Genomic DNA, 25,586 nt, shown 5'->3' on the forward strand with positions numbered 1-25,586 from the left:
AAACCTGGGGGTTTTTTTGTTTAAATGATCATGCTGGAATCCTCTGCAACATGACCAATATGGCAGTCAAGCAATCCAATGCTTCACCAGCTCATTCCCTAGATGCTGAGGTGTTTAACTATGTAGAGTCAGACTGTCTGTCTGTGTAATACTTTGAAATTGGTTTCGGATTTGGCACTACATTTATAACCATTGTATCACTGTTGGATAGGAATCTGCCAGCAAGAATTTTAAGTAATGCTATCCCCTTCCCAGGTACTTTCCCCATGTATGCGAACCAGACAGTTACCACAACTTCTGCACCTCCTTGAGTTAGTAAGTGGATTATTTGTCCATTGCTACTAAATGTGATTTGACTAATGCCTCTCAACGTGAATATATTCAGATTACACTTGTATGTCATACAGTATGTGTGCACGCACACATTCCCTTACTTCATTTTATTTTTTGGCGGAAACAATTGGATTTTCTTGCAACTTATTACAAGTTGAGGGAAACAACCTTTAAATCAATGATCAGGAGGTGGAGTGATACTATATAAAAATGGGCAAAAACATTAAATGTGGACATTGAAACTTAAAAATATGGCTTGCTATGCAGAATAATCAGGACTGACAGGATTTATTGATTTTTGTCCCATCATATGATAGGCCTTTAGGTAGTTCTAATGAGCCTGGAAGTTTACTAAGTTCTGTTTAAAAATCAAATTGCCTGTTTCATGAGTGAGCAGGCGTTTTGTCCAGTGTATAGAGATCGCTGTTTGCCAGTAGTGGTTTACTTACTGCTCTATAGAAAAGGCCTTTGGGTAATAGTTAATCCTAGTTCATTTACTAAATGAAATATACCAAATGTTAAAAGAATGAATTATTGCACCACTAGACTGTTGCAGGAATTAATCCTCGTTCAGTTCTTTAATATCCTTCTATGCCATTTTAGACAGTATATAAAAGTTATCCTTCTGACAGATGGGGAGATATTAAAAACGTTGCTTTTTTTTCTTGTGATTTTACTCCTTTTTGAAACTATTTAGAAAGTTTTAACAGCCTTACAAATCTTTGCTATGTGAATATCAAACAAAATGATAATCATTATGACCTGAGGGTTGTATATGTGTGGTTTTTTTTTTTTTTAAGAGAAACAAATTGTGCAGCAGTAGCAAATCTCCCTTTAACAGGATGTTACCACATTACAGAGAGAGCATCTTTACCCCATCCAGGAGATGTTGTTTCTGGTGATTTTATTAAATTGAGTGTAAATACTGACTGTACTCACTAGTGTGCTGTTCTCTTGTAGGAAAATAGACTTTGAGTAGTGAATAAGTGGTAACTAAATACCGAAGTACTTGTTTGTCCTCTGTCTAATTTGCTGGGTACATAATTGATAACTCTTCCATAATCTCCCATTTTTTTTGGAACCATTCTGCTGCTTTTGGACTTTTTTTCCCCTTTTCATTGAGATGCTATTAGTAATCTCATTGCTATTAGTGGATGAGAAATGATTACGCCTTCATTTTATTTATTTATTTTGGTATGTGATCATTTCTGCTAGGAACAGGGTGGATTTGATTTAGATCAAATGATTTAAATCACTAGTCAGGAAGACTCAATTTAATCATGGATTTCTATATAAAAGTGCATTCTTGTTGGTGGTTATAACCTAAATATATATTCTTCACAACTCAGAGATGTAAGTTTCATTTTTAGAAGTTACACACTATACATTTTTAAAGTGATTTATTTTGAAAAATTTTCAGATTAGTTTTATAGCTATATCAGAAAATGAACGATTGGTTATTTCGTTTACCAAAGGTCATTGAAGCAGATATTTATGAAGTCATTGGGAGGTGAACTATCTCCAGTTCAGCAGGTTAATCATTAATATTTAGAGGATTTTCTTGCCATGCTGTATTAGGAGGAGAACATAGACTCATGGACTTTAAGGTCAGAAGGGACCATCATGGTCATCTAGTCTGACCACCTGCACAACACAGGCCACAGAATCTTACCCACCCACTCCTGTAACACCTAACCTATGTCTGAGCTATTGAAGTCCTCAAATCATAGTTTAAAGACTTCAAGGTGCAGAGAGTCGTCCAGCAAGTGACCTGTGCCCCACGCTGCAGAGGAAGGCGAAAAACCCCCAGGGCCTCTACCAATCTGCCCTGGAGGAAAATTCCTTCCCGACCCCAATATGGTGATCAGCTAAACCCTGAGCATGTGGGCAAGACTCACCAGCCAGATGCCCAGGAAAGAATTCTCTGTAGTAACTCAGATCCCACCCCATCTGACATCCCATCACAGGCCACTGGGCATATTTACTGCTAATAGTCAAAGATCAATTAATTGCCAAAATTAGGCTATGCTATCATACCATCCCCTCCATAAACTTATCAAGCTTAGTCTTGAAGCCAGATATGTCTTTTATCCCCACTGCTCCCCTTGGAAGGCTGTTCCAGAACTTCACTCCTCTGATAGTTAAAAATCTTCATCTAATTTCAATTCTAAGCTTCCTGATGGCTAGTTTATATCCATTTGTTCTTGTGTCCACATTGGTACTGAGCTTAAATAATTCCTCTCCCTTTCTGGTATTTATCCCTCTGATATATTTATAAAGAGCAATCATATCTCCCCTCAGCCTTCTTTTGGTTAGGCTAAATAAGCCAAGCTCTTTGGGTCTCCTTTCATAAGACAAGTTCTCCATTCTTCAGATCATCCTCGTAGCCCTTCTCTGTACCTGTTCCAGTTTGAATTCATCCTTCTTAAACATGGGAGACCAGAACTGCACGCAGTATTCCAGATGAGGTCTCACCAGTGCCTTGTATAATGGTACTAACACCTCCTTATCTCTACTGAAAATACCTTGCCTGATTCATCCCAAGACCTCATTACCTTTTTTCATGGCCTTATCACATTGGAGACTCATAGTCATCCTGTGATCAACCAATACTCCAATACTCCAACCTTCTCCTCCTCTGTTACTTCCAACTGATGAGTCCCTAGCTTATAACAAAAATTCTTGTTGTTAATCCCTAAATGAATGACTTTTCACTTTTCACTATTGCATTTCATCCTATTACTATTACTCCAGTTTACAAGGTCATCCAGACCTTCCTGTATGATATCCCGGTCCTTCTCTGTTTTGGCAACACCTCCCAGCTTTGTGTCATCCGTAAACTTTATTAGCACAGTCCCACTTTTTGTGCCAAGGTCAGTAATAAAAAGATTAAATAGAATTGGTCCCTGAGGAACTCCACTAGTAACTTCCCTCCAGCCTGACAGTTCACCTTTCAGTATGACCTGTTAGTCTCCCCTTTAACTAGTTCCATATCCACCTTTCAGTTTTCATATTGATCCCCATCTTTTCCAATTTAACTAATTCCCCATGTGGAACCGTATCAGATGCCTTACTGAAATAGAGATAAATTAAATCCACTGTGTTTCCTTTGTCTAAAAAAATTTCTTACCTTCTCAAAGAAGAAGATCTACCTTTTGTAAAACCATGTTGTATTTTGTCCCAATTACCGTTGACCTCAGTGTCCTTAACTACTTTCTCGTTCAAAATTTTTTCCAAGACCTTGCATACTAGAGATGTCATACAAACAGGCCTGTACTTACCTGGATCTCTCCCCCCCACCTTCTTAAAAACAGGAACTATGTTAGCAATTCTCCAACCATACGGTACAACCCCTGAGTTTACAGATTCATTAAACGTTCTTGCTAATGGGCTTGTAATTTCATATGGCAGTTCCTTTAATATTCTTGGATGAAGATTATCTGGGCCCCCCGGTTTAGTCCTATTAAGCTGTTAGTTTGGCTTCTATCTCGGCTGTGGTAATATCTACCTCCATATCCTCATTCCCATCTGCCATTATCCCTAAGCTCCTCATTAAAGACTGAGGCAAAGTATTTGTTTAGATACTGGGCCGTGCCTAGATTATCCTTGACCTCCACTCCATCCTCAGTGTTTAGCTGTCCCACTTCTTCTTTCTTTGTTTTCTTATTTATATGGCTATAGAATCTTTTACTGTTGATTTTAATTCCCTTCGCAAGGTCCAACTCTACATGGCTTTTGGCCTTTCTCACTTTATCCCTACATGTTCTGATCTCAATAAGGGAGCTTTCCTTGCTAATCCCTCCCATCTTCCACTCCTTGTAGGCTTTCTGCTTTTTCTTAATCACCTTTCTGAGATGCTTGCTCATCCAGCTTGGTCTACAATTCCTGCCTATGAATTTTTTCCCCTTTCTTGGGATGTAGGCTTCTGATAGTTTCTGCAACTTTGACTTGAAGTAATTCCAGGCCTCCTCCACCTTTAGATCCACAAGTTCTTCAGTCCAATCCACTTCCCTAACTAATTTCCTTAATTTTTTAAAGTTAGCCCTTTTGAAATAAAAAATCCTAGTCACAGATCTTTTTTTTATCCTTTTAATTTAGTTTGAACTAAATTAGCTCACGATCGCTCGAACCAAGGTTGTCCCCTACAAGCATTTCTTCTATGAGGTCTTCACTACTCACCAAAACCAAATCTAAAATGGTTTCTCCTCTTGTTGGTTCAGCAACTACTTGGTGAAGGAATCCCATCAGCTATTGTATCCAGGAAAATCTGAGCTCTATTATTATTATTACTAGCACTTGTCCTCCAGTCTATATCTGGGAAGTTAGTCTTCCATGATCACACAATTTCCATTAGTATTTACTTCATTAAAAACATTAAAGAGGTCTCTATCCATATCCAAATCAGGTCCCGGCGGTCTATAGCACACCCCAAGCACGGTCCCAGGGGAGGCTCTAGTAGCTTTCTTCCCCAATGTGATTTTTGCCCAGACAGACTCTGTGTTATCCATTCCATCACTTCTTATTTCTTTACAGTCTACCTCATCATTGATATACAATGCTACTCCACCACCTTTACCTTTAGTTCTGTCTTTCCTAAACAGCACATACCCTTCAATACCTGTACTCCAGTCATGACTACTATTCCACCGTGTTTGTTATTCCTATAATATCTGATTTCACTTACTGCACCAGTAACTCTAGTTCCTCCATTTTGTTACCTAGGCTCCTCGCACTGGTGTGCAAACATCTTAATTTTCGCTGTTTGGCTTTACTCACATTCTTTACCTGATTAGGCCCAGACGTTCTACTGCCAGTATCGCCTATTGGACTGGTATCTACACTACCCTTCTTCCTTATGTCCATTCTCCTACCCATGGCTGTATCGTTTCTTTCTTCATTTTCTTACCGCTCAGTGTTAAAATCCAGCATGGAGATTACCTGGACATCTCCCAACCGTCTCCCCCAAATTCCTAGTTTAAAGCTCTCTTAATCAGTTGTGCCAGCCTCCATCCTAGAAGTCTATTTCCCTCCTTACTCAGGTGAAGTCCATCCTGAGAGAACAGTCCTCTGTCCATGAATGCCTCCCAGTGGCCATACATCCCAAAGCCCTCCTTATAGCACTGCTGCCTGAGCCATCTGTTCATCATAATCTTGTCACATCTTTGTTGCCCTTCTCTAGGAACAGGCAGAATCTCACTGAAGGTCACCTGAGCCTCGATTTCCTTAAGTGCCTTCCCCAGCCTGGCATAGTCTCCCCTGATACAGTCCAGTGAGAATCTTGTCCTTCATGTGGAAACAAATGATATGACCATGAGTGGATTCTTTCCCGATCCTGTCGGGATCCTCTTCAGCCTCAGTTCCACATCCCGTATCTTAGCACCCGGCAGACAGCACACCCTTCTGTTCTCTGGATCCGCTCTGGAAAGACATTTAAATTTTTATTTAACTAAAACAACAACGTTATGTATTCTGGATTTTTTTCTTCAACAGCAAACATATAATAATTTAACAAAACAAGCATATGAATTCTCGAATTTAGTTAAACATTCAAGTTTTTTGAAATCAGGTTTGTTAAATTGTTAACTAAAATAGTTAAATGAATTTAAAAAAACAAACAAATTAAATTTACTGTGTCAGCCAGGTCAACATGAGAAACTTAAAATTTTGGCTTCTGTAGCTAACTCCATCTTCACCTTCAGTTTCCTGTTTGTTCATAATCTGGAAAAGAAAAAACAAGCTTTCCTGCTTTTTCAGGTCGCAAACTATTTCTCAATTTGGAATCAATTAGTCCAAAGGAAGAAAATATTCTTTCTACACCGGCAGAAGAAGCTACTCTTGTTAAAATTGAGATTATGACTTCAACAGTCTCGGAATCCAAATGCTTAAGTGACTTTCTTTAAAACATCATCAGCAAACATATATTTCTTGAATGGTTCACCCTTAGCTCTGAAGTTTATAATAGTTGGCATTCTGAAGGGATGATTGCTGGATTTCCATGTCATAGCCAACTCCTCCTCTTCAGCAGTTAAGGTTTGTCCCCAGTACTGAGTATTGAGAATATTTGCAAGAAAATGAGCTGGAGATAGTGCTTGTCCCATTTGTTTTTTACATGCTTGTAATTTAACTCAGTCATTGCATATTTCTCTTTTTAGGATCTCACTCAGTTCCTTCTAAATTTCTACAGCGTCAGCAATAAAACAGCAATTTCCCTGCATTTTGTTCAAGGCTACGGAAATAGGCTTCAGGATACTCAGCATGTGTTCAACATTTCTCTTAAGCCCAATGTTGAGAACTTTGGCTGTGATAGTGCCATCTATTTTTTCACGATTTTGTTCACAAACTCATCAGATTAGGCCAGTTCTTGATCTAGTGCTCAAAACAGTCCACCACTGAGTTCCATTGCACGTCTTATGGGAGAGTTAGCTTGTTTCCTCCCACTTTTTTCAGAGCAGCTGCTGCAAAGTGGTTGTTACAGAAGTATTTTGCAATTTCAACATCATTAGCCTTTATTTCTGGAACACTGAAATCTTTGGCTAGAAGGTGCATCAAATGAGCACTTCAACTGTATGTTATTAGCTTGGGACTCTGTTCTCTGTTTCTTCTCATCTTGGATACATTTGCAGCATTGTCTGTGACCAAACTGCATACTAGACATTTGAATTTTTTTTCGCCGTTTGTTAAAGCTTTTACTGCTACTTCTTGTAAGTATTCTGCTGTGTATGCATTTCTTGATGTATCAATTGTTTCTGTAAGGAAGACATTCCCTTCTTCTGTTGCCACACAAGCACATACTACAGGATCATTGTGGACATTGCTCCACGCATCAAGACTCAGGTTAACAATTTTACCCTTTTGCACACTGCTCAGCTTCTTTCATACACTTTATCCAGCAATTTGCCTGTGACATCTGCTCTGTTGGGTGGACTGTATCCTGGTCTTAATGACTGAACCATGTTAATGAAGTGTGGGTTCTCAATCATACGCAAAGGAGAGTTTGTTGCATAAACAAACTGGACGATTTTTTTTTTTCAGTTACTACTTTTCGTAATCTGATGGTTCTTATCACACACTTATCTATGATTGTTTCTGGATAATGGAGATTTTTTTTCTGGGCTACGGGTGATATACTGTGGCTACGTGACATACATGATGTGACTGAAACACTATGATTGGCAGATAATGCTGAAACTATAGAAAAAAGATGGTGATCGTGAAGGTGGACAGTCTTCAAAATCCTGTATGTTGAGGATGGCTTCTCCTAAATAAAATAAGTCAATGCAGTTGTTACTACCATACTGCTCATTTAGTATTACTCATTGCATTCACGGACACTCAGTACTACTTTAAAGGTGAAATTGTAAAAGGAAGATCTGCCTGTTTCAGCTATTTTTTATCACAGCTGCATCTAAATTGATAGTATCATAGAGTAACAAGTATATTTTTTGCTCAAAGGTGAGAATTCAAGAATAGTCCAGAAGGAAGACAGGCAGTCCTTAAGAAAAGTAATGAAATAAAGTTTACTAACCTGAAGATCTTGAATGTTCAGACATGTTCCTTTCATCATCTTCAGTGCATGTTCCTCCTGAGAAGGAACACTTCTCATGATATTTTTTCATTCTGGCAACCAGGCCTTGCATTTCTTTGTTGCACTGTTTGCATTTTGCACGCATGCCTGTCCTACCCAGAGATAGAGGAACTTCATAAAATATTCCCAAACTGGGTCTCTCTTAAGGCCTGCTGCCATTATAGGTTTTCCCTTCTAGTGAGAGAATGGTATGGAAGATTTCAAATCAATGGAGGCTACACTCAGAAAGACCTCGAGAATTCTGGAATATGCTGCTTGAACAGTTTCAATTTTGTTTCTACTGCCTTTCCCTCCCTTCTCACATTTATCTGGAGATTTCTTCTCCTTGTCTAGATCTATTCCGTCCTCAACAGTCTTCTATTCATTGAGCTTTTTGAAACTTTGCACTTTTAGAGAGAAGTAAGGGATTGACTCTGTGTACATAAATTTGCAGAGGACAATAAGGTTGAGGTCTGTTATTTCTCACTTCTATTTATTTATTTTATTTTAAAACATTTTTGCTGTTAACAAGCATGTTATCTCTGGGGACACAAATCCATAGTTTGAGAACTGCCAAACTAAGCATCTCTGATGGTATCTTCTAGACTGAGCACTGAGTCCCATTGGGTAGATAGAAAGATTAGCCTAAATCTATATAGAAGCCCCTGGAACCCCATAAGATTAGGTCCCTAATCCATGAACTATTGGAACTCATTTACAAAATATTTTCTTAAACATTACATGAATATATTGTCTCATACTATAGAACTAGAATTTATAATCCCTATTCCATGATGAGATATCTTTGACCTATAATGTATCTTAATTAAAACTATCTTTAGATTGGATTTTTTTTGAAGATGCTTTTTGAGGAAAAAACCTATTTAAATAAAAAACTTTTAGATTTTTTTATCATTGATTTTTATCCACCCTGGCTAGGAAGCCCCAGGAAGATTATCACAAGATCATTTGATAACCAAATATTACAAATTGCTGGATTTTATTATGAATTGCATTCCAATACATTCTGACTGGAGATGTCTGCCATATATGCATAAAATCTTTTTACCACAATTTCTCCAACGTTTTATCCCCTTTCAGTCTTTATATATTTTACTTGACGCTGTAAGGTACCATTCAAATAGTACCTTAAAGAAATTTTATCATGCTGCAGACTCAGGTTGGTCTCCTCTTTTCCAGACAGAATCCCATACCTGTGAGGTAATGTCTGTCCAGATTCTTTTCCCACAGTGCCCTATATGGACATTTTCTTCTTTTTGGGTAGGTGTCTGCAGTGATTGATATAGATTATAACTCTGTTTCCTAATGGATCAGAAGCCATTGCTTGTACTAAAGTTAGTTTTTCTGTATGAAACAATTTATCTAGACAAGTTTTTGATTTCTAAATAAGATAAAATTCTTAGAACACCCTGCCATACATATGTATTTCCTGGCTCTTCTAATCTTTAAAACGCAATGGTTTGTGGTTTAAGTTCAAATCTGGATAATTTGCAAATGTTAAACATTGGCAAAGGGAAATTTTTTCTCTAGTTCTAGCCCAAATCGTAGTGTAGCCTTTGCAGAGGGGTAATTATACCTTTCTGGAGGTGTGGTGGTTGGTTGGTGTGTGGTTTTTTTTTTTTTTTTTAAATTAAACCCTGGTAACCTAGCAGTATATACTCTGCCACAATTTTCTTGCCGAATAAAGATCAAGTGTTTGGGTGGATTAGAGCAGGGGTTCTCAAACTTAATTGCACCACGACTCCCTTCTGATAACAAAAATTACTACATGACCCCAGGAGGGGGGAGTCCGAAGCCTGAGCCCTGCCACTCTGGGCTGAAGCCCTTGGTCTTTGGCCCCGGGCGGTGGAGCTTGGGCTTGAGCTTCAGCCCCAGGCCCCAGCAAGTCTAATGCCAGCACTGGCGACCGCATTAAAATGGGGTTGCAACCCACTTTGGGATCCCAGCCCACAGTTTGAGAACCGCTGGATTCGAGCACCCCTAAACTGTTGTTGCTTTGAGTTGTCTGGTTTGATATTACTGTATAATTGGAACAGCTAGTTCACCCTGTTGTTGGGTGCTTACAGAGTATCTCCAGTCACTCTGGTCTGTTTATTTCATATAAGTTCTTGTATTCTTTGCATTCCTGCTAGTTTTATCTGAGATGATTATAGGAAGACTTTGAAACAAGAAAGATATCTCTGGCAAAATAGTCATTTTGGCTGTGACTTTTCTACCTAACCATGAAACTGTATAATTTTCCCAGCACTCTCTATTTTTTTTTTTCATTTGCTGAAGTCGTGATTTTGACATTGAAATTATACAGCTCTTCTGGTTTTGTTTTATATTTGAATCCCCAGGTATTTTATAAAACTTGTCCATTTGTACTAAATGTTTTCTGGAGGGATGACTATGTAGAGCCTAGCGAAGGTAGAGCTAATGTTTCAGATTTGGCATAATTTACTTTAAAGCCAGGAATTTTTCATTTAGTTAAAAATACTGTGTCATCAGAATATAAAGCTAATTTCTGATGTGTCCCTGTAAGTTTTATCCCTGTGATGAATTCATTTATTGCTTTTCCTGTATGTAAAAGGCTCCATGGCCAGTGCGGAAAATAAAGGAAACAATGGACATCCCTGCCTAGTTTCCATGTGTAATTCAAACAGAAAATTTAACCCCATTGATTCACTCAACAGTTTTACAGCTGGTATAAAGAGATGTTATCCATTTATGGGACAGGACTTCAAACAGAAAGTTCCACTTTATTCTATCAAAAGCTTTCTGTGCATCAGGTGATAGAAGAAATGGATCTCTTTTGGTGTGGCACCATGGAAGAGTCCAAATACTCTGAGAATACAGTATTATCTGACACTTGTCTATCAGTTAATCCGGTTTGATCTGAGTTTGTGTAAACCAAGAGCGTGGAGTACATTCGGTTAGGTAATATTTTTCTAAATTCTTTATCATGATTAGCAGTGACAAGGGCCTATAAAGAGGTGCATATAGTAAAGTCTTTTCCAACTTTAGTAGCTTCTTTCACGGAGTAAGTTCCTCCCTTAACAGAATGCCATTAAAGGTACCCCTCCACAGACTTGTTAATACCTCTTTAAATATCTTGTAAAAATTCTGCTGGGAAGCCATCAAGTTCTGGAGTTTTACCCCTCTTCATACTTATGATTGTTTATAAGAAGTCTTCTGTTATTTCTTTATCTGAAGCTTCTTTATCTATTTTGTTTATCTTTGGCAAGCCAGCTGCTTACAGATGTTTTTGAATAATTTCATAGCTTGGAGTATGTGAAGTACATATGTCAAGGCTGATTCCCCAATCTGGCACTGAGTGCAGGTGTGGGCGCGCAAGGATTCTAAAAATTAATACTGGCCACTCCAGGCTGGTATTAAACTCCCAAGGTTACAGCTTTTCTCTGACCTTGGATGGGTAGATGCTGCCACCACCCAAGTGGAAAAAACCCCTTTTGGACCCAGGAAGGTACACTTGAGAATTCCTCCCTGTGGGGTACTCTCAAGCCCTTTCACACCCCCTCTGGAGAAGAGCTGAGATAAGAAAACAAAGGAAATCAGCTGTTGCCACCAGCTAATTAAACAACCTAGGCACAAACCTCTTAGGACACAAAACCCAATCATGTTCTTAAAAAGGGTAAATTTTATTAAAAAACAAAAAGAAAATACATCTGGAATGTAGGCTATTGCTAGATTTTAAAAAAGAGCAGATATAATAATTAAGCATCAAGAATGGTTTTCTTGAGGTCCAGCTTAAAGGTTACAAGCAAAACAAAAGCACCTGGGGTTAGCACAGAGGAATCCACAAGCCATAAAGAAATGAGAGAAACCTAATCGCCTCTTCGTAGACATTCCCTGATCTATTTACATATCTGGGGTTTCGATAAGCAGTTTTGAGGTATGATTTGGTGATTTTTTTTTTTATACCTGGTTTAAACCTTCTTACAGCATTGCTGTTCTCTCCTCTCTCTCCGGAGAACAGACAGACACAAAGAGGAAAGTTTTTTCCCAATTTAAAAAAGTTCTACCCTTCCCATTGGCTCTTTTGGTCAGGTGCCCACTCTCTTCCTTTTACCTATGGGCTTTTTTAACCCTGTCCAGGTAAAGCAAGTAGAGAACAGCTACTAACAGGGATTTTGTAGCTAACTGGCTGGGTGTCCATAAAAGGGAGCTATCCCCGCTTCATTTATCACAACATAGGTTTTTATAAGAAGCAGGGAAAATCTGCACATATTTCAATAGGGTGTGTAGCTACCTTTGCTGATTGTTCTTAGTTGGTGAAATAATGTATTGCCCTCATCTCTTTAAGCATTTGGGCCAATAACTTGTCACTTTATTTCCTTTTTCATAAAACGTATGCTTTGAGTCAGGTCTTCAAACAGAAATTTCCACTGTCATCTAGCAAAATCTTTCTCAGTGGTGTCTAAACACTGGTTATTCCCTATTGATATACTTTTTTGAACCTGTTTTTACGAATCCCTTGTAACCTTTTTATCTCCTGTTAGTTTTAATTTTTCTTGAGCTTTCAATCAACTGACTCTTAAATACAACTTCCTGCCTCTGATAGAAGATCTCACTTTATATTTGTCTTTTATCATTTATTTGGAAGTGTTCAACAATATCCTTTTTAATTGCTGCAACCGGATCTTTGACCTGGAGCAGCAAACAGTTAATTTCCCATAAAAATGATCTTTGGTATCCGTCCATCCCTTTTATCAAATATTACTTTGAATGGGCATGAGCTGACCATGTAATGGCACCAATTTCTGCAGACTAGATCTCCTTCAATAAGGATTTAGAGATTAACATTAAATCTATTGTAGTGTATAAACGCGGGTGTGAATAAAATGTATCATCTCCTTCCCATGGGTGCAGTTCTCCAGAAATCTGAGCAACTGAGTTGTCATAGAAAAGTTAATGCTGCGCCTGTTTCCTTCTCTCCTATGTTGTCTTCAAATCTGGGACAGTAAGGAATTTGGTATATAATAGAAGTCTCCTCCAAGTATGATTTCCCTTCCCCAAAATGTTGTAATATTTTCAAGAAATTCTTAAAGAGGCTTAGAGCTTTTTGCTTTTGATTGGGGGTATACACTGAGCCCCCTGTTAATATCCCAATAGTTGTATCCTTTAATGAGAAACTGTCCTTCCTTATCCTGAAATTGATCTTTAATCTGAAAAGGTACATGTTTAAAATGTTCTGCCCATATTGGGTTTCCTCCCTCTGCATTTTCAGGCAATCTCTTAATTCTAATGTTTCTCCTCTATTTTCTTTATCAGATTTGATCTCTCTCGCTCTCCTAACGCCCCGCATTGTGCCAAGCAGTTCTGCAGCTCTGTGTCTTCATTATTTCTCCTTGGCCAGTTTCTAACACTGATTTGAGAGAGCGAATCACTGTAACTCTCCCCCCCCCCCCCCTTTTTTTTTTCCTGCTAGAATCTTAGATATCCGATCATTTGTTTTGGCCTTAAATTCAGATCAACTCCCTACTGTCCACCTTGATGCTCAGTTGATTTTCTTTGGCTTTGGTTCTTCCCTACTATCTGCCGTGTCTTCACTTGTTCTCCCTAATCTGTGAGTCAGACACTCTTTATTGAGGTACCTTTTTAAAAAAAAAATTTCAGATGTTTTTTGGAGGGTCGATCGAGTGCAATCATGTACTCTTCCTTCTTGGGACTTCAGTGGGTTTAGGGTAGTGATGCCCAACCTTATGACAGGAGGGCCACATAAACCTCAGCACAACCTTGAACGGCTATACTGGGTCAAACTAGAGGTCCATCTAGCCCAGTATCCTGTCTTTCAACAGTGGCCAATGCCAGGTGCTTCAGAGGGAATGAACAGAACAGGTAATCATCAAGTGATCCATCCCCTGTTGCCCATTCCCAGCTTCTGGCAAACAGAGCCTAGGGACACCATCCCTGCCCATCCTGGCTAATAGCCATTGATGGACCTAACCTCCATGAACTTTATCTAGTTCTTTTTTGAACTCTTTAGTCTTAGCCTTCCACAACATCTTCTGGCAAAGAGTTCCACAGGTTGACACTGCGTTGTGTGAAGAAATACTTCTTTTTGTTTGTTTTTAAATTTGCTGCCTATTAATTTCATTTGGTGACCCCTAGTTCTTGTGTTATGAGGACGAGAAAATAACACTATTTACTTTCTCCACACCAGTCATGACTTTATAGACTTCTGTCATATTCCCCCCCTTAGTCTACAGATTCTGCATATTTAATAATATTTAAAGTCAGCTGTATTAATACTTTAAATTCAGCTTGTTCCACATGTATTTAGATAGGTTGTTTCTATGTACAGTATTGTCTATTTACACACTTGTGTATACTAAAATGATGTAAATATGAGAACAAACACTAATGAAACGGTCCTTAGTATATTGTATTGAAGCAGGCTGCAGGCCTTATGAAATATTCTGGTGGGCCATGTACGGCCCGCAGGCCGTAGGTTGAACACCCCTGGTTTAGGGAATTGATGTACCCAGATTACTTTGCTATGTCTTCAAACTCAGGCATCAGGCATCTATCTTAGTCCATCTGTTTGCGTATTTCCTAAACATTACTCCTGTACTGGACTGCCTGGTGGCTCCTTATCTGTTGGTGTTTCTTCCTGTTTCTAGTATGTGGAGAGAGCTACTCTTTTTGAATGACCCTGTTAAACTTCTCTTTTAACCTTTTCCCTTTAAGCTTTTACATAAACTTTCCCTTCTTCAATCTTTTATACTAGTCAATATATATACAGTTCCTTCTACATGGCAGATGGAGAAATAATAAATCTTTTTACATCCTCCTCCTTTGCCTACTAGGGGCTTCCCAGATCAGGATTCAGCTGGTCTCCAGCCTGAGTAAAGGAAAAAATCGAATAGGATGAATTCTGTCCACTGAGGTTCAGGCACCTAACTTGGTCTTTGTGCCTCTTACCATCACACATTCATATATCTTTCTTTCAAGCCAAAGTAGTTCAGTACGCTAAATTACAAAGGAGGACACAGTGGTCACAGGTGTCTCTTAATGCATGGGAAGGCAATGCAGGTTAAGCATTTTATGAGTCCTCATATCCTGTGCATCAGTCTAGACTTATTGACAGGGGTGAAAGTGACTTCAAATTTGAGGGTGAGATGAATTTCTAATTTCCCCACTGTGGCAAAACTTGAAAGCAAGCTAGCAGCTCCATTCCTCTCCATTCCAGTACTTAGTGTCTAACAAATAGAAGTATACTTTCACTGACTATCATTTTAGCATAATCTAGCTAAATGGTTAATGTTATCATATAACACCTCATTGGCTTTAAAATTCATGCCCTGTTGAAGTGAATGAGACAGTCCATGCCTCTCTGAGTTAAGGTTTCAAGTTGTCAGCAGACTTGGGTAAACATAAATGCGTTGGCTTTCATGTGAATTGTCTTCACAACCACAAGCACTAGAGGCTTGACTTATCTTTAAAAAAAAATAGATTCTACAACACTATTATGCAGCAAATTCAAAAAACTATATAGCAACATAGGTAGCTTCATAAATGCATTGTTGACTGAGCCATATGTGTTTGTGTTCAAACTACAGGAGCTATTGGCTAAAGTGTAGTAGTTTCTCTGCATGTTAACCGTTTGGGGTTTAAAAATTAGTATTGTAAACTTACATTTGTTTTTCATTTTTTAGGAATATTTTAGTGGACAAGCCTAATGATCAGTCTTCAAGGTGGTCTTCAGAAAGCAACTACCCTCCCCAGGTAAGCATTTTAATTCTACATTAGTACTTAGACCTGTTGTGGCTTCCAAAGGCCCAAATTTTAAATTGCAACTTATATTACATCTTGACTGTTATTAATCTAAACAACTGGGTTATTCATGCTGGTATGGACTGAGTGATCTGATACCTAAAACTTTACCTCGCTTTTCTGTCTCTGTTCTTCTTGGCAGGAATATTTACATTTCCACCGAGGGCATGTTTGCCTCCTTGTTTTTTTTAAAACTGTTTCCTTTTTGGGGCAGAGTGTCATGTTACCACAAGTGAATTTGGCAGGTATCTTTTTAATTCTTCATTTCAAACTTCAAGAATCCAGCTAAAAGTGATTCAAGTTATGCTGTCATTGAGCATTGGTGGGAATCTGCCATGCAGGCCCCATCTCCTCAGCACTATGAGGAGCTGTGATAGATTTCCTATGCTCACCAGTCTTGTTTCAGTGAGGATATTCTGTCTTCTAGAATAGACCACATACTCTTCATATTCATCACTTAAACACTGCCAGACTTCTAAACATGGAAGCTGTTAGAAACAGTAAATTGTATTTCCCTTTCTTTTGCCTGATTACTTTGTTAGAACATGGTTCTGTTTGTTCACTTGTCTTAATGTCACAACTTTAGTGTCGAACTCCTCCCTCTACCATGGTATTTTGGTTTCTGGAACTTCTGAGAGACGTAAAATCTGTTCATCCTACCACTTTTTTCTTTCAAAATATTTGTTCGGCTTTTTCTCCAATAAATGTAAGCTCTCCTGTTAAGCAAATAGATTTGCATGTTTGCAAATTCTGCTATCCCACTTACTTCTTAAACAGTCTAGTAATATTGGTAGAAAGTGCTCCTTTTTATCAGTCTTCTGGGACCACTTTAAGATCACAAATTTTGTCCTACTTATATAAAAGGCTAAGATTATGTCACGGAAGTCACAAAATCTGTGATTTCGATACCTCCATGACATTTTCTGCTTCCGGCGGTGGGGCTGGAGCTGTTGGGCGGCAGAGACATCCACCCAGAGTTTCCAGCCACCGTGGGAACAGCAGTGGTGGGTGCTGGACCCCTCCCTCCACATTTTGTCGCTGTTATTTTTAATAACAGTGACGTGTCTATGACGTTTACTAAAAATAACCGTGACACAGTCTTAACCTTACTTATGACCTCAGTGCTTTTGGCTGCATTTGTTTTCTAGCCTGGTTGTTTTACTCTGAGTTTACATTTTTCCTGATCCAGGCAACAAGATATTTTCTTCCAGGACCAGTATTATTCACAAACTTCCTTGTCACTTTTACCTCACTGGATCACAACTTCTCTCTTTTTTTTTTTTTTCTGTTTATGATTTGCTTTTAAATTCATATAATTAGCGTATAATGTACCCTGCTGCCACACAAGAGATTATGAATGTTTATAATGTGCAGCAACAGTAACCCTCCATTTACCCACCCAAGGAACATCAGAAAATTAATCAAAAGAGAAAACGCTGTAAGATTTAGACTGTTTGGGGCAAATGCTTGGCTGGAAAGCTGAATGTTCTGTTTCAGTCTGAAGGCTAACGAACATGCACAGGACTGACAGTGTTCTACAGCAGTGAGATCAGCCACTGTGAATACCTTGTCTCCAGTCCTCAAGTTTACAAGTCTAGGGCCTTTCAGCAAAAGTATTTTCAATGACCTCTGTTGGCACAAAATTAATCTACAAGAAGTGTTACACACCATAAGGTTTTGGAGTTCAGAAACATTTCACAGTTGTCAAAAGCGGCTCTTTCCAGTGCCATCCAGCTGTGATGAAGAATGACTCCTTTTGGATCCTGTTGGCCAAGGTTTCTGTTCTGGGATTGCTATTTAGGTACATACACGGCCACATCACTGAACTATGAGCACCTGTTCTGGTTTTGGGAACATTAATTTTTACCTATTTGGTTGTTATCTCTGTGTTGTCTTCTGACTTTACAAGGCCAGAGATTTAAGGAAAACCAAATCATGCATATTTCACATACCAACTTCCTCTGATCCCCCAGTACATCTGCTCAGTCAGTTTAAAATTACTTGTTTTTTATCTTGTATAGCACAAATGTATTTTGTAAATGTAGAAAAAATTTATTTTGTTCCCCACTTCCAAGCAATCTTAATCCATCCTAGAATGTTTACAGGGTAATGAGAATTGAGATAGCAAATCATCTTCTGCTTTTTTCCTCCTCACAACCTCTGTGGCAGGCAGCATGTTCTTACTTCGTAGTATCAATTAGTAAGGAAATGTCATGTGGTATATTCAGAGCATTCAGCCTCGCTTTCTTTCCTAGATTCTTTAGCAAGAATCTAGTTCTCTGCAACTGGAGACTCGTATTTCTATTATGGCTTGGGGTCAAAAGCTTTGTTTGAAATTAAGCTCCTTTGCCATAGGTGTTTTTCACTTTGATTCTACAGCTCAGACCCTTCAGACTTCTTGACTGACTTAGGCACCTTTATTCTCATTGTGAAGGGTAATTAGAAGTTTACTCACTCCTATTTTCAGAACTGACATCAGTAAATGGAACATTTAGCCTCCTAATGTTTTTGAGACTTCATAACTGTTACTTAAAAAAAAAAAAAAAAAAAAAAAAAAAAAGCAAACACTGAGAAATAATATTCTAACCACAGGGTCAAATTGGAATCCAGCTGAGTAAGAACCATTTCTTAAGCTTAATATGGTTACTAAGAATGTAGAGATTTTCCTCTTTGCCTAGTAATTCTTTCTAACAGGTAGTAAAAAGGGATGTCTGGTTTGGGGAAGGGATAGTCTACAGTGAACTTTTTTCTTTCTCTGACATATTTTGCCTTACTTTGTTAAGCTCTGTCAAAACAGTGGATTAGTTAGAAGTGAGCTTGATTTTCTTATGAAGTCGGCCGTTAAATCAATTTAAAATATTTTTCTCTTGGCTATAGTTTTTAGTCAGACCTCCTAATAAGATCAGGATACCCCTTATGTATAGACGTCCTTCTGTGCAAGGCTTGAGGAGGGTTACTGCACGTGCATGTGAGAGGGAGAAAGATTGGGATGGTTTGGCACTGAAAAACTTAGTTTTGTTCCTCCTTGTTGTTTGTCTTGTGCTTAGCAGACAACCTAGGCATCTCTTGATATGCCTGTAGTGAAATGAATTTTGGCATCAGAATTCTGTTTGTTGTTAAGCTGAATTCCATGTGACTCTCAAGAATTGTGATATATTATCAGTGTGGAATGGTGGATCTGAGTCACAAGCCCAGTTTTCAGAAAAGAAATACTTTAACAGGTTCTTGTGTAGAGTCTAAAGCAAGAAAATTCCTGTGGACAAACACAATCTAGTAAAGTAAATTTTCTGTAGCGTTAAAATTTGTTTTGATAGCCGTAGGATATTGAAACATGTACAATTTTTCTCCTTTCATCTGTGCTTTCAAGAAATTAATTGTATTTACATATATAATGTAACTAGCGTAAGTTTTCATTGGCATTGCTCGTCCATGTTTAACATCTAAAAGTGAGGTATGAGGAAATAAAACCCTTTCATTTCATTTAACTTGGCGAGCCAAGAAGCTTTTATAATTTTGGGGTCACAATAGTAAAGGCTAATCAATTGTGTGCATGTAATGAGAGCTGTGTGGTAGAGATCGCAAGTATCAGTATTATTTTGGGGTGTTCTTTTTTGAAGCTTTTTTGTTCACTTCCAAGGAATCAAACATGCCTTATATAATATTACACACACAACTGTGTTTAAAAATATCAGCGTTGAAAAGTCAAGCACGCAGAAGTTAGGAAAAGCTATAATTAAGGTTCCCTTCCCCAACCCTGTTTCCTTGTCCCTTAATTCAGCAGTTTGTGTACATTATGATTGACTTTAATTACATGATCACACAGTTTTTTCTTTAGGACCACTGCCTCATTCAGTGCACAGAATGGCCAGTACTCAATTTAATGAGTAGCTATTCAATATTTAGTTTTCTCCTCATTTGTTCAGTGTGTAGCCCCAGGCCTTATTTATTATACACTATGCAAACATTGCTCTGAAGACAGCATTATTAATTTCCTCATGGGCTTCTCCTTGGCACTTTTCACTATGGTATCTGACTATTTCACAAATGTTAATGAATTTATAGTCACAATACCCTTGGTGGAGGAGATGAGTTACTGATACCTCTGACTGTCAAGATGACAATTGTTGTCTCATTGTTTCCTTGACCTTCCTCATCTATCTGTCTACCAATCTGTTGTCTCTTGTCTTATACTTAGATTATAACATTTTGGGGGGCAAGGGCCATCCCTTTGTTCATTTATACACTGCTTAGCACAATGGGGTCCTGGTCCATTTTACAGGTTGGAACTGAAAAATTAAGGTAAGAAGTATCCACTAATTTAGGATGCCCAATTTGAAGCACCTAGGCCTTGATTTTTTTTTGAGTACTTAACATTATAGAACACTTTATATGTTCAAAGCACAACTTCCATTGACTTTAATCACAGCTGTGAGTGCTCATCACTTCTGCATATCACACTCCAGAAAATGAGGAACACACAATTAATGACCACCTGTGAAAAGGTGGGTTGAAGTGGCTTGCATAGCACCACACAGGAACTCTCTGGTAGAGGTAGGGATAGAATCCAGCTATCCAGGGCAGCATTCAAATGCTTTAATGGTGAGGCTGTCTTTTCTCTTAATGCAGTCGCCTGACTGATTCACTACACACCTTCCAACTTCTGTAACAAATGAATCACAGATCCTATAGACAAGTCATCTTGACTACACAGCCCTCATTCATCCCCAGAGCAGGTCCATCCTGTGCGTTGCTGGAGGCAGGCAGGGCTGGCTGTAGGTTTTTTGCTGCCCCAAGGCCTCCCCTCCCCGCCCTCCCACCCCCCCCCAAAAAAAAAAAAGGGTCGGAGTGCCGCACCTTGAAAAGTGCCACCCCAAGCACGTGCTTGGTTTGCTGGTGCCTAGAGCCGGCCCTGGAGGCAGGACTCCTGTGTGTGTGGGGGAAAATAGCATGTGATCTTGTAATGAGACTGTCATAATGCATGTGCACAAAGGGGTTGAATTAAGGTTGCATAGGCAACCTTAATTCTGACATTTCTAAATTTTGGGTGCTTGACTTTGGAACTTTAATGTTCTTTTAATATAGTTTATGTGTAATTTCCTAAAAATTTTTTTAAACAACTGGCAAAACAAATTCCATCATGTGGCATCATATTGCCATTCATATGGGTCATTAATAGGGTTGGGACCATCAGCCCCACCCCACAGACCTTTGCCACTTGAGCTAATGGAGTAACTGAGTGGCTATGTGGACCAGCATAGATGAGGATGGAATGCTTGCCAGGGGTTTCGGAGAGATTTTCTGACAGCAGAGAAAATTTGGTGAAATTTGGGAATCTTGATTTCCATTCCAGGGCCGTGAGAGGAGTTTGTCAAATGGGCACAGATTCTTCCACCTATTACCTCTGAGATGATCCTTTCTGCCCTGTCCCTTCCCCAACCCTGTTTCCTTGTCCCATTCTCATTCTCCTCATGTAGCCAGTCCCAGTCTCTACTCTTCAGACTTCTCATTTATGTGTCATTGCGCAGCAAGTTCTAGTCTGACCCCTCAGGACTCCGTGTCCCAGTGTTCTCATCACTGCCAGCCAGTTTCAGCTCCCTCTCCTGTTTTCTTTCTCAGTCTCTTCCTGGGTCACATTTTCTTTTTCCCCCCCAAAGACCTCATCCAGTCTGTGTGTCTCTTTTGCCTATGTTCCCCATTCCCACTGGCTCCCAGTCTTTCTTTTACTGGGCTCCTCATCTGATCTGTGTATCCACCCAGGTCCTTGCCCAGCCAGTCCCACTTCTCACCCTGCACCCCAGCTTCTTATCAGATCCATCTCTCGTCATCTCCTTCCCCACTGTTCCGTTGGGTCCCCGTCTCTCCTCCTGGCTCATAATCCGGTCTGCTCTACCCCCTTTCTCCCTATGCAATCTCCAGTCCTAGTTTCTGTGCCCCTCACAAACATACTTGTCCCAATCTACTCCCACTATAAATCTGACTTTTGTTCCCTCTGCATTTGAATCCAGCATCTTACTACTTGGGGCCAGCAGGGTGGTGACTGAGAGCACAGGAAAGACAGACTCGCTGATTTTAGTTCATACCCTTGGACCTGGTATGACCTGCAGTTGTCTAGCAATTGCCGGGAGAGTGCTACTCAGCGCAGACAGCATCTTAAGGAAATTTAGCTATTAAAATCCAAGTCTCTACTAAGCGGAGTTTTATAGGGATGGCAAAAGGCACATCCTTGATTTAAAGACTACTGCCTGTCAAATTTAAGGTCCCTGCTCCATGGGGGTCCATAGCTTTTCAAAGAAAAGCTTGTTAGGATTTTTCAAACAAGTTATTTTTCACTAGCCTTATTCTCAGAAATTGCCAAACAATTTTGGTTGAAATTTTCTGAAGTATTCAGCCTGAGGCAGGCAGCTGGCATGGAAAACTTCAGCCCAGACAACTAAAGTTTTTGGCAAAGTTATAAGCAACTAAAAACAGAGTCTTCTAATGAAAGTGTTTGGCAACTTTATCTGGATGCCCACCAGCCCTGCCTATGATAAGCTGGGGAGAGGAAAATTCTAAATATACTTTATATCAGTGCTTAGTTATTACAGTAGTAAGGGGTATATAAATAAGAAAAACAAGTGCATATAGCTATTGGGACAGAAACTGGGAGTGTAGTAGAAGATTTATGGCCTGATTTTTCAAAGGTGTTGAGCACAATAGGTCCTGTTGAAGTCTATGTAAACTGAGGGCTTAGCACCTTTGTCATTTAGGCTCCTTCCTGCATTCCTACGTGTTTGTGAGTAGAGCATCTATTCTCTAGACTGCTTTAGGAGTTCACACATATGAAGTTCATTTTATCTACCATTGAAATCCAGCTATTTTTGAGATGGAACACAAAGTTTTAACTATGTATAGCCAAAATTGCTTAGGAAAGGAAATGAACTATGCTATACCCAACTAAAAAGTGAAAGTAAAGCTTCCCTTTCTGTGATATAACTGTCTGAACCATAATTAGGGAATAACAGTAGGACTGACACCACTCTGACGCATTTTAAAAAAAAAAAAATACCATGGGATATTTAGTAAACTGAGGTCCTGACTAGAGCTGGGTGAGATTTTGTAGATTAGTTGCTGAAAAGTGCAGTTCTGGGTTGAGAAACTATTTGTGAATGCATACTGAATTTGCTGAATAGTTTCAACTAGACTGAAAGTCATAATGTTTCAGTAATGCCAAAATGAAACATTTCGTTTCAACATAAAATATTTTGTTTTGAATCTCAGGCATTTTGACAAAAGCAAGTAAAAGCTGGTCATAACAGCAGATAGATGGCGGTGCATAGTTGTAAGCTTTAGCCCAGCAGTTAAGGTAATCATGTGGGAGACCTGGGTCCAGCTCCTCCTCTACCTGATGTAGAGAAGAGCTTTGAAATTGGGTCTCCCCCTGTGCAGGAGAGTGCTCTAACCACTAAGCTATTCTGGAATGGGGCTTTCTCAATCTCTGCTCTTGAAGCTGCTCCACTTTCTATAAATTAAAAAGTAGTTGGAGCCATGACTTGGGTCTCTCACATCCGAGGTGAGCGCTCTAACTAGCAGCCTGTAGAGTCATTCTCAAACTCTTTCCCTGGCCCAAAGATTATTCATTGACTGTGAACTATTAATTTGAATGGAAGTTGGTCCAATAAAAGATATTACCTCACGCACCTTGTCTCGCTAATATCCCTGGACCAATATAGCTACAACTATTGTGCATATGTAGTTACAGAAAGTGGAGCAGCTTCAAGAGCAGAGATTGAGAGTCCCATTCCAGAATAGCCTAGTGGTTAGAGCACTCTCCTGCAAGCGGGGGAGACCCAAGTTCAAGTTCCTTCTCCATGTGGGTGGAAGGGGGAATTGAACTCAGGCCTCCTATATTCCAGCTGATGCCTCCAACTGCTGGGCTAAAGCTTGTAAGGAAAGTACTACTTCTCTTCCTGCTGTTTTGGGAAACATAGCTGAAACATTTCAACTCAATTTTTTTGTTTCAGTAACGTTTACACTTTTTGAAAATTTTCGGCAAATAAAAACATATTTTTTGTTTGTCCCCAAATTACTACTTACTTTTTTTTTCCCCCCCCTCTCTCCCAAAGTTGCCTGCAAACTGAAAAATCCATTATTTGCCCAGCTCTAGTTCTGACCAGTAGGGTTTGTCTATTCAGAAAGGCTGCACCTTCAAAATCAGTGTTTTCTAATGCCATTTTGGGGCACTGGTTTTGTGCTGATTCACAGGATAAAAAGTCTACTCAGTGAATCTTCACCACTTAATTGTTCTTTATGTTGAATTAAACATGCGTTTTCTTCTCTTCTCTTCCTCCTCCTTGTTGCTGGAAAAAAGGAATTGGCCATAAGAAACTTCTTAATTTGAAAAGCACATAAGGGGGAGGGGTACCTCAGGGGTTTGAGCATTGGCCTGCTAAACCCAGGGTTGTGAGTTCAATTCTTGAGTAGGCCATTTAGGGATCTGGGGCAAAAATTGGGGATTGGCCCTGCTTTGAGCAGGGGGTTGGACTAGATGACCCCCTGAGGTCCCTTCCAACCCTGATATTTTATGAACTTCTATTCTATGGGCATAATAAAGAATCTGAGTAGAACAGGAGAAAATCCACCAATTTGCAGAGTAGCTGAGGGAAATAAAATGTCATTTGATTGGTGCAGTAGGGTGTTTGTAAGGTTGTTCATTGAAAAAGAAATTGAAAGTGGAAGTCTAAAACCTCAGCATACAACTGAAACATCTGAAATACTACCCCTTGGGTTATATTTAGTAAAGGGGTTTTCCAGTGATGTGGTTATGGTAGAGTTAAAAGGCTCTTGTGGCCTTGAAGACCAGGAGTTGATTATGAATGAGTGCCAGCAAACGGAAATACACTTCAGCTGTTTGTTAAACTGGATACTTTCTGGATTCACTCTTGAAATAGAATGACAGAAATTATATGTACAATGGTAAACCTGTGATGTAGTAGTCTACTTAGGCAGAAGCTGGTATATTCTCTATTTTCCTACTAGTTCTAGGTTTACAAAGGAAATGTAATAAAATTGATAGCATTGGAGACCAGACTTTCATTTTATAAAAGAGAATCTTAGCTGTGATTCTATTCTGAAGTACTGTGTATGTACAATGATATGGATTTGTGTGGTTGATGATGACAGTTAATACATAAAAACAGGTTTTTAGATATAATCCTTGTTATAGAGTAGGCCTTTAATGTAGTGAACTATGTCCGCGGTCACTATGCCTGACTTTTAAAAAAAAAGTTATGATCTTGTATTTCTGTTTTTTTATATACAGTACCTCGTGTGTTAATGAAATGCATTTACCTCCAGGGTGAAACTGTGACAACTGCTTATTAATGAAGTGAAATTGTTTATGTTGAAAAACTAGCAGAGTATGTTGTGAATCAAATTTCAGGGATAATATTAGGTAGATAAGACTTTAAATGTGTGATTCAGCCTATTGGTTCTGGAGAATTCATATAATACTTCTGGTCTGTATTAGCTCAAACTATCCTTATAAAAAATAAAACTTCCTAAGCAGCAACTTCGATTTGCCAAGTACATAAACAGTCGTCTGTTTCAAAAAATTTTTCTATCCCTGCAGAGTGAAGACAGATTTTGTTCTTCTGCCTAATTCCAAAATGTTACCTCTTGAGTCTGCTCCTGCTGTGCAGATCATATCAGGGAGTGATTTAAAGTATATTAAAACTTGTTCAACTGTATGTGTTAAACACAACGTACATTCAACATGTGGCATGGGCCAGATCTTCAAAAGAACTCAGTTCCCGCTATGACACTTGGGCTCACGTTTTTTTGATGCCTATGTGACTGGGTAGTTGTTGCTAAGGTAATATGTATAACTTTCGTTACACTCCCTTTTCCACTG

At 39.0% G+C, this 25,586-nt stretch overlaps 1 protein-coding gene and 1 long non-coding RNA gene across 4 annotated transcripts in view; one reads left to right on the top strand and one right to left on the bottom strand.

Annotated features, from left to right (window-relative positions):
- Nucleotides 1-25,586, top strand: part of MKLN1 (muskelin 1) — a 194,606-nt gene that overhangs the window by 19,705 nt on the left and 149,315 nt on the right. For 2 of the 3 annotated variants that reach the window (XM_037889362.2, XM_043520782.1), the window contains exon 2: nucleotides 15,580-15,649. In XM_037889362.2, the coding sequence (XP_037745290.1) occupies nucleotides 15,580-15,649 (70 nt within the window). Of the gene's footprint in view, nucleotides 1-1,160; nucleotides 1,232-15,579; nucleotides 15,650-25,586 lie in introns of those variants that run through there. The other variant, XM_037889364.1, reaches the window with a different exon arrangement.
- On the bottom strand, nucleotides 7,446-7,902 carry LOC122461393. Its single transcript, XR_006283253.1, has 2 exons — nucleotides 7,859-7,902; nucleotides 7,446-7,591 (listed from the first exon to the last, which is right to left on the bottom strand). It is a non-coding gene; the product is annotated as an uncharacterized LOC122461393 (long non-coding RNA).

Source organism: Chelonia mydas, chromosome 1 (genome assembly GCF_015237465.2).
Source record: "Chelonia mydas isolate rCheMyd1 chromosome 1, rCheMyd1.pri.v2, whole genome shotgun sequence".
Classification (NCBI taxonomy): Eukaryota; Metazoa; Chordata; order Testudines; family Cheloniidae; genus Chelonia; species Chelonia mydas.